The 10,020-nt window shown below is 42.2% G+C and overlaps 1 protein-coding gene across 1 annotated transcript; it reads right to left on the reverse strand.

Moving 5' to 3' along the window:
* Positions 1–696: 696 nt before the first annotated feature.
* Positions 697–7,052, reverse strand: LOC144144929 (uncharacterized). Its single transcript, XM_077676434.1, has 5 exons — positions 6,918–7,052; positions 4,921–5,078; positions 4,428–4,501; positions 3,343–3,426; positions 697–916 (listed from the first exon to the last, which is right to left on the reverse strand). The coding sequence occupies exons 1-5, from the start codon at positions 7,038–7,040 to the stop codon at positions 792–794; spliced, it is 564 nt and encodes a 187-aa protein (XP_077532560.1). The 5' UTR covers positions 7,041–7,052; the 3' UTR covers positions 697–791.
* Positions 7,053–10,020: the final 2,968 nt, after the last annotated feature.

Consider the following 10,020-nt stretch of genomic DNA (forward strand, 5'->3'; position numbering starts at 1 on the left):
CTTCACGTTGCCGGAGTTCGGGTTCGGCAGTTCGGTGTGGACGGATGGCAGCAGCTTCTCGTTCTCTAAGTTCACGATCGGCTGCTCGGCGTTGCGTTTACTTCCGCATCGTGAGCTCTTCTCTTCGCAGCTTTGTCTTCGCTGAATTCGACGGCTTCGCTGGTGCTAGCATTTCTGGTATCGGGTTCGCCGGTACTTGTTACGGTTGCGTCGACCATCGCGATAGCAGGCCAGCGGCGCTGTGGAACGGCGGCGGAACGATTGAATGGAGCGGCGGAGTTACCGCGTTTATATGTAGCGGAATGAGAGAGAGCAGCGCATGCGCATGTGTTTAACCCAGCGCTAACGCGCGCTGACACAAAGCTGGCGCGGCGACGGGAGCGAGCGCCAGCGAGCGCTAACCGCAGATGGCGCTGCGGTGAGAGAGTGGCGTTAGCGCTCAGCTGGCGCGGCGAGGAAAATGGGGGAGAGACGTGCGGACTACGCCAACTACGGCGGACAAGAAGAGTTAAAGAGATGCGTCGCATCTAAAATATTTTTATGACTCAAACGTATATTATTAGGGAAGAAGTCGGGGTATCAGCACAGTAAAATCAGACCGAAAAGGCACTTGCACACATAGGCACACACAGGCACACACACAAACACACATAGGCAATATAGGCACACACAAAGTGCCATAGCATGTGTTGGCTCCATAAACATATTCAAGGGACGGACAATCATCCCCCGAAGATATTTATTCCCACAAAACCAGCTTTCGCGTTGAAGAAAACTGCTGTTTAGCTTCCTTATGCGCAATTATCGTACAACTGGTACTTAGTAGAGGTACCACACACCAAGTCGTACACGTAGTGGCAGCACGTGACGTCCTGACCAAGCGCTGCTTTCGGTTGCCACAATGAGCACCCTTTGCCTGGAAGAAAAAAGTAAGCAGTTAGTAAAAGCGACGAGTGTGATACAAAATCTTTAAAGAGGTGACTTTGTAATGTATTTATGGTAGTACACCCTAATTTGAATAAGTACATCTAGGCAAACAGTAAAATATAATAAATCAAGCATACAATTTCTGTACAATGTTTAAAGGAGCCATGAATACAAAACACAACTTTCGTTCATTCAAAAGATTGCCTTGTTAGAATCATACTGACACCAGTTTTAACCTTAACTTCGCTCAAATAAGCTGTATAATGTGACCCACTCGCTCATTTCCCACAACAGAACCTACGATGTGATACCAGCCAGCTCTGCGATTGGCGGAAGCAGGCAAAAGCAAACGCGAATTAGGCAGAGTTTATAAGCTTGCCGAACGAGTTATTTGCGCCTAAATTTAGGCCACGTTCTTGTTAAACCAGTAAGTATGGTGGGACCGACAATGAAAGTGACGAAAGCACACATAAACATAGAAGTACTGATGCGTACTGCTGTTGGTACTGCGCGAACTATGCTTGGTTTAGATACACAGGAATGCGGGGCTTTGGTGTAGTTTTAGACGACACTGGCCGATTGACGCAGGAAACGGTGTCTTACGAGACCACATTTGTCTAGCGAGCACTCTGTTTCACGAAACAGTTATTTTCTCCCTGAACAAAAACCAGCTACGTTCAAATACCATGAAAAACAAACCAGAGGCAGAAACCGGCTCGCACGGTAAGGTGGTGCCCTCTAGGTTAAGTAACGGTAAACAAAGGCTTTCCTTTCGGCTACATAGTGGTCGGTTCCCGTGATGCCCTTGCAGACCACGAAAACACACGACTGAGTGCATAAATTTAACTTTTACGTAAATTGATTTATTTCTCAGCGAATAAAACATCTTTTGCATCCGGACAAGCGCTGGGCAAACTATAAAAATATCTTTGGAATAAAAAAAACTTGTATTTTGTCTTCATGGCTTCTTTAACGACAGAAAGTCTGCGTAATATTGTCTGTTTACTACTCGGTAAGCCCAGGCGTAAACCGAGTAAACAGTATGTAGGAAATCAAGGAACAATGTTTACGTCACGCCACGGATGATTCTTTGCAGAATACCGCGTAATTCCCCACTCTATCCGGATGTGCGCCCATGCGGACTTATTAACGGTGCCTTAGCACTGCACCGCTTACGCAGCACCACCATTTTTGCAGACAATAGAATGCACATGGTGCATCTATAGTTTGCTTCTTTACCTGCCAGGTCTTGGTGCTAAGTTAGGTAAATATTTTCCAGTGAAATTTTCGGGCAAATAAACTTAGGAATTTTTATTACCCCGGTTATTATTGTCTGTCCTCAAGAGTTCTTCTCTAGGGTGTCCCTTGACAGTCGCAAGCACCTACCCTCAGCAAGTGCCAGACAGACATTCCCCACACCCTTCACGCATTGCTGTGGAACCACCAAGCCTGGGGCTTTTGCGGCGTAGGATTGAAACTCCCAACTTCCAGTGGGAGTTTCAAGACCACGTTCCAAGACCACGTTCCGGTTCTTCCGAGAACGTGGTCTTGCAGCCTGCAGAGTTCGTCTCATTTGCTGTTGCAACGACGGAGTATTTAAACCACCTAAGTGACGCAGTCCAGAAAACAGGAAATCCATATTGATCTGTGCAGGTATCAGCTTCAATGTCACTGCCCACAATTTATAGGGCACTTTATGTGTGAGCCCTTATATATCATGCTGCTTTTACATTTTTCAGCCAGCATTTGCGCCTCGGCCGAAGCGCAGGCATTTCCCGAAATATTAAGCCCGCAATACGGCAATTCTAGCCAACCCGCGCACTTCCTGCCAAACGTGCCTTGCATTCGATCAGTGTGAGTGGTGAGGATTTTGGTCTTTAGCAGAGTCACTGGCAGCCTGTCGTTCTTTTTTTTAATTCTCAGTATTGGCATTTTGTGTGAGCCATCTAGGGTTTAACAGCTTATTAGCTTACTCAGAGTGCACAAGCTTCACTGCCCATTTTACAGTTCTTTGCCAAATTACGGGCCGTTAGAGGTAGTGGACCACCGCTAATGCCGTTTGCTGGGGAAGGTGTCCAGCAGCTTCACAGAGACAGCGGCACTATCACCGGCTGGCTTGGCGTAACCTGCATACGCACACGGGAGGTCGTTCTCATGTTCTTCCATTTCTCGGTTTCCGCTAATGCATCGCTCAAATTATTTCCGGCATAACTCATGTTCTTCCAACGCAGTAAATAAGGCCGGGGTTTTCTGATCTATTAAAGGGGCTTGACTGGTTCCGCAAAACAAACACGGGCACCCGAGAGAGCCTTCGAACTAAAAGTATCTATTATATTTATACTGAAGATTTTCCTAATCCCAAAGATGCTGAGGCCCTGCTACTGAAGGATGCAAGAAGCAGCACTTGTTCATTACCTCCATCGGCGTAGCTGTGACGGATCACTTTGCAGCTTTCGCAGTTCACGTAGGCAACGGTCAGGTTGAAGTTTACTTCAGGTGCTACGAGAGAGGCAAATACAATATGCATACATCTCGGTTAACATTGAGGAAAATTATACAGCATTTCAAGTGTCATTTCCCGTCAGGGGTATATTGATCTTAAGGACTTTGAGCGCACATTACTTGCACAAAGGTAATATGAATACGCAATTTTACTTGTTTTGAATTTACACTAAGAAACACAAATTAAGCAACCCGTATGTCTTTTAGACAGGTATTTCGCAATTTTCGTGCATTTGGTGTTGTTGGGCTCAAAATTTATGATAAAATGATACAATAATAACTCCGAATCCTTCCCAATTATGACAAAAACCATATTTTTTCGCAATAAAGTAAGGAAAGAATACTTATATGCCTTAAAGCCTTTTCCACGCCCGGCAAACGTTTGTTCATAATCAATGCACTTAAAAAGCCATAGTAGCCATGGCCTTTACTGTGCATAGTTGTGCCTGCCACCGCGCGTATTTGGTTTTATTAGCAGTCGGTGGTCTACTTTTTTTAGGATGGCTGCAGCATTTTGGGATGCATGTACTACTCCGAACTTGCAGGTACACATATTTGTTTTTAAATAAATGAATAATTGAAGCCAATCAATTCAACTGTTTTATCAAAGAAACCTTCGTTACATCAGATTGCAACAACGAGGCAGTTAAAACTGTTGCCTTGATAAGTACGCCTTGAGGCACCCTCCAGATAAAATATGCTTTCATGTGGAGAAAAATAAAGCAGAGGTCTGCTTACTGCAATTAGATATTTTAACTTGAGCAGTCAAAGAGAGCTGTGAAATGCAAAAGTTTAAAAGCAAAGTACCTCTACAATCCTCAGTCATTATGAGCCTTCGTTTCTAAACTCGGTCTGCTTGCCGTCGGAACGATAGTTAGTGTTTAGGCATACTAAGAGCTCTACCAACATTGAAATCGCTGCTGGAACTGGTGTTAGGTTTAATGTTAGCCTGCCCATTTAAAAGCCGGCATTTTTGTACAAAGCTCTGGAGCTCTTACCTCCAATTGCTACTACATTGAGGACGTTCTGCACATCATACCCCGGCGAAGACATGAGTGTTGCTGTCACGTTCCTGAAAGGCATATTCCGTTGTAAACACATCAGTCACAACTATTTATTTTTAGTTTAAGCAATAATGTGGCTTATTCACACAAGCACAAAACAGCATAAAGATTAGAACACATGTACACGCACTCTGAAACTGGAACTCGAATTACAAATGTAACTTCAAATTTTACCGTTGGAAAGTTAACGCTTCGGAATACGTTTATATTCAATTAAAAAGGCCCGAAATCACACTACACTGACACAAAAGTAAAAAAAAAAATACGCCGGTGGTTCTCGCTGTCAGATGTCTAAAGTCAGAAATTATACAAAATCAACACATGCTCGCAGGTGAACACATTTCTTTGTAAATGAATAATTGACCAGAACCAATCAATTTAAATGTTTTATCAATGAAACCAAACCTGATATGTCGTGTATACTTACAGTTTATCTGTGGCGCCAAGTTCTACACTAAAGTCCGCCGCACTGTTTTCATACACGCCAGATTGAGTGACTGAAATGCATGTCGGATTGCCTCCGAAATACGGATCATATTCGAAGCTTCTGTACATAATGTACCACCTGTCAGTAACCGGAAAACACTGAAACAAGACGAAAAGTCCTGAAGCAGTTAGCACACGTAGAGCAGCATTGTATGACATACACAAAGAATGAGACTAAACAGAAACATTCTTTTATCAGAAGACTCAGGTGTCTGGTCACTACAGAATAGAATATTACCAATTTCCCTTTTCACGAATATTAGAGTTCATTGGGGTGGGTATATAACACAACCGACACTCACATGCATGGAATAACAATTCACAATCATGTCATATAGAATGTGTTGAATGAAAGTTTGAACGGGATTGGCAATTCAACGGGCTTGACAAGAAAAAAAGACCATCTAGGTCTAAGAAGAAAGTTACACCAAAACCACAATCTAAAGAAGAATAAAGAACCTTGCGGATTTGATCGAAAGAGCAGACGATTCAGAATCAACAAGAAACGTTATTCAGGGGATAGGGGCAGCATTCCGGAGGGTTCCAATACGATCAAACTATAAAATAGTTAGGGGCGGCGCACCCAGTTTGGCTAAACCACCTTTTTCTTGGAATGTTCAGTATGGTCGACAGCACAGCGCAATGAAGAAAAGATTAGCTGAGTAAAAGTAAAACTTCTGTTTACTTAAAGATAAGTTCGTATTTTATGCTGCTTGGATCTGTTTGCGGACACACGCCCGCTTGAGTACAGGTAAATGCGCCACGTACCCGGAATTTGACAAGTGCTTTTGAAATAAACTCTTTCGCAGCAGCAACCAAAAAGAAATCGTTAGCGTTTTCTGCTCTAAAATGTACGTCCTTCTAGCATTCCATTTTATAAAGATCTGACCCCTTGCTCGCATTATATTTATACTAAATTGAGAGTAATTCTTAAAAATCTCGTTTTTATTGAGGAAATTATGCTCACGGGCATCGTAATTTATACTTTCCAACACCCCCTAACCTTCAAATTAATTTCATAAAGAATGAAGGGAAAAATTTGTGTTTCATTTTATTTAACATTGTTAAAATCAAACTTTGCGTCGTTATTATTCAGTTCATTTCGACTAAAAACGTCAGGGTGAAATTTTATTGAAAGAAAATTTGGACCTAGTATTTGTTTGGATCCTGATTCCAATCTTTGTAACTTCTTTTTTCAAACACATATTGCGGGGAACATTTTGCATTTCATTTGTTGGTATTTTCAGACCACTGCCAAACGGGAAGAATTACTTCATATTTGTTTTAGGTCATTCTTGGCTGACACCAATTGGCTGCAGAAAATCTCGAGAGAATATATCTATTTTTTTAATTTTGCACGGATCTATGCGCAAGGTATTGCCAAAATATGGTTAAAATAATTACAGCCAACCATATCACAAAAATGGAGGCATAAATGGGTCGTCAAATGTTGAGAATAGTGTGATTAGGAGGCAGTGAATATTTAAGAAACCATACGAAATATATAGAAGTATTTCGGAAAGGATAGATTACCTCATAATTACAACCTTCTAGTTCACACAGGCGATCTGTAACAAACACTTCGTTACACTGCGTGACTTGCGTCAACACTCAAAACGAAATTCCTGGTTCGAGTGGGAACATTAATCTTAGGACTGTCTGGTAAATGCCTCAGCGAACATTTTATAATTCACCAGCTATCCCTCTACACAACGCTTAGCTTTACCAACGACTACGGTACTCTCTTTTTTTAGAATAACAGAGAAAAACCGAAACGAGAATCAATAAAAAACTGATATTTTCCACTGGTACCCGTACCGTGGGCATTCAATTTCTTGAATGTAGGCCAACAGAGAATAAATATGGTCTAAAGCTTGTTCTCTCTCGTTCATAGAGCTTCCTGAAAAATTTTATAGTGAGAAAATATAAAATACTTGCATTCGCCTCGTTTTGATAAATTCCCAAAGCAGGATTGTTCTCTGGAAACGACTGGCCAGCATAAATTTTCTCAAAAGTGCCGGAAAAGGCCATGGCGGCCACCATGTAGGCTGCTAGAGACATCTTCGGAAGCTTGCCTTCTCACGAATTCAATTTCTCTGTAAAACAGGGGGCTTTATATGTATCTGAAGGGTACCTCGCGGCAATAGCATCTACTTTTTTTATTTTCTCCCTCGGCACGTGTGAGCTGAGGACATAGGCTCTACTAGTGTATTCTTGAATAAAAAATTATAGAATACAGCAAAAAAAGCCGTATTCGCTTTTCTTACTATTTTATTCAGGCACATCCGCTGGGTCCAAGGGAACGTTTCAGCTTAATGTGGAATGTTTGAATGCATGAAGAAAAGAAACAGCGGCAGTCAGAAACATGCGACGGCACAGGAGGAGCTTTCGGGTGTATTTCAAATAGCTGAATTGAAAACTAGTTCTTGGCAGCAGTCATTCAGTATGAAACGGCTTTCTAAATCTCCCAAAACTTAGTTATTGTTCATACTATACCAAAATACTGTAGGTGGTGTCGCACCATTGGTCGGCGTACTCCCTCAAGATTATACCCATTTGTACTCATTTGTACTCACGCGCGAGTACAATGATAAGTGAGTATCGACGCAGGCGAGGAATTATGTACCACCGAAAGTTGGGCGAGTTTGTAAATCATCTTGAAAGAAACACACACAGCGCGCAAAACAACAGGACGAAAGACGGAGGGATGTACAACAAAAGCGCTGACTCTCAACTAGTTTTTATTAGAAACCCAACGAATATATACACGCAAGTGTGCACATGCCCAGAGGAACAACATACGATTAAAGCGACACATCACACTGTAATACGCTAAAAGATTAAATAACAAGCACACATTCCAACTTAAAAGACGCACGCGGCGAGTAATTGACATTTCACGCAAGCATATGCCCAACTATCTTGGCTTCCTTTTCGTGGAGCTTGATGGAAGTCTGCCTGACGCAGTCATCTTGATAGAGGTTAATGTAGAAGGTCTCTACTATTTCCCGAACCTTCTGATTTCTGTGCTCGAATAGCACTTCTTTATCACCGAAAAGTGGTTCACGTGAAATCCACGCGTTTCACTCTTTTTACAATGTGCGGGCAGATTTGCAAAAGTGCAGTTTTTCATTGTCCCTGCGTGCTCTCCTAGTCTGATATTTCGTCTTTCGTCCTGTTGTTTTGCACGCTGTTTGTGTTTCTTTCAAGAGGAATTAGGTACGTTGGTGATTTATTTCAGACCCAGAAAAAAGTGATATCTATGACGAGTGAGGGAAAATGTGTGCTTAGTACTCTTGATTTCATGCACCCGCGAGTAGTGCTCATTAGTACAGCACGCGGGAGTACCCGTATTCACGAGTACATGCAGTCGCGATCGCTGCTCTTGAGTGCTGTACTCGCGAGTAGACATTTGTGGGCTTGTTTCCTCTCTGGAGTCCCTGCCTGCTGGCACGAGCTTTAAACTTCTCACAACGCCCATAAAGGAAGGTAGATAGAGGCCTTAAGGGACAAAACTGTGGCCCTCTCCATTCTCTCTTACGCAAGGTTCCCCCTCTCGGCTACCACTCTTTGCGGCGTTCCCGTAGTGAAAGCCCAGGCAAGCATGGGTAGCTTCGCGGTACTATCTTTCTAAAATGGTTCGAATAGCGGGCGCGTGAGACTGCTAGTATGTACAACGCATCCTCAAGCCACGCTTTCTGGATCTTCAGAATCGCTAACCAGAAAATCTTTTCCCTGGTTCAGTTGCAAGAAATGTTGTGAAGAGAACCAGGAGAACTAACTTCTGCGTGCTCGAAGCTTTCCCTTGGTCTGGCTTTGCAGTTTCAGTTCAATTTCAGTTTCACTTTATTACACAAACAGATGAAATAACATAGCATTAGTGTACAGGCAGGGGTCCCATAGTGAAAAACACTGCAGGTGGGACCCCTGATGATTAATAACAAAATGAAGAATAGATGCAGTCGATTAACAACAAAGAGTGCGTAAGGATTATACAATTGAAAAACAAATTATTAAGCCACGAACTCTCAAAATAGTGTTGACACATCGGATAAAAGCTGGAGTAAAAAATGTTTAGAGTGGGCGAAAATCTAATCTACTTACAGATGCAGACACACATGTGGTTACACGCACATATACAGAAATACACATCTATAGTTATAGGGTTGAATGTATTTTCACCATCTAATACAGATTTTTTTAAATACAAGGCCACATACACATATACGCATATTCGTAAGGTTTATGATATGGTAAGTTGCACAAAACAAGACGTGCTACGATGGGTCAAGTGAAGAAAGAAGTAAGTGCTTAAATTAATTGAGAGATCGGGAGGTTTTGGTAATGTACGCAAGTTATTCCACTCCTTAATTGCGGCAAATTCAAAACTGTGCTTTCCGTAGTTCGTCCTTGTTTTTTGGAGTATAAAAGTATTTTGTTCCGGAAATCGGGTGTTATTATGGTTAGCCAAATCTCGTCTACGTATTATATACAGGAGATTTTGGTTGTTGAACATGCGGTATGCCGTAATACTTACACTAAACGGTATAAGCCTATCTAGAGGGAAAATTTTAAGTTCTTGATACAGAGGAGTGACATGGGCATGTAAAGGCTATGAATGATAATGCGAAGTGCTTGATTTTGAATATGTCGCACTGGTACTAAATGAACGCGGTAAGTCAGCCGCCAGGCTTCGATGCAATATCTCAGACGGCTGAGAATGCAAGCTTTGTAGAATGTAAGCAGTGTCTGCAGGGGAAAGCAATAGCGGGTTTTGATAAGTACTCTTATGCCCTATGCCATCTTTTCTCAGTGCAGTGATATGGACATTAAATTTCAAGAGATTGTCAAGCTGAACTCGCATTGATTGCAAGGAAAGATTGGGTGCATATCAATGTATAACGGTTGCAGTTTGCCGGTTTGCTTCAGAGAACAGAAGAGCACGTACTTAGTTTTCGACTGACTGATTAGTAATTTGTTTTTATGACTCCTGCTATTTACATAAGAGAGATCTCGCGATAATTTGTTCGTAACTGTTTCT

This window comes from Haemaphysalis longicornis, unplaced genomic scaffold (assembly GCF_048455015.1).
Source record: "Haemaphysalis longicornis isolate Haplotype H1 unplaced genomic scaffold, Haemaphysalis longicornis Haplotype H1 scaffold_7, whole genome shotgun sequence".
Classification (NCBI taxonomy): Eukaryota; Metazoa; Arthropoda; class Arachnida; order Ixodida; family Ixodidae; genus Haemaphysalis; species Haemaphysalis longicornis.

What these genes read in the sequence shown, in the direction of transcription:
- LOC144144929 (XM_077676434.1), bottom strand. Translation starts at nt 7,040, where the DNA reads ATGTCTCTAGCAGCCTACATGGTGGCCGCCATGGCCTTTTCCGGCACT. An exon ending in CTTGGCGCCACAGATAAACT is followed by an intron (nt 4,502 to 4,920) that starts GTAAGTATACAC and finishes TATGCCTTTCAG; the next exon opens with GAACGTGACAGCAACACTCA. An exon ending in TCACAGCTACGCCGATGGAG is followed by an intron (nt 917 to 3,342) that starts GTAATGAACAAG and finishes TTTTTCTTCCAG; the next exon opens with GCAAAGGGTGCTCATTGTGG.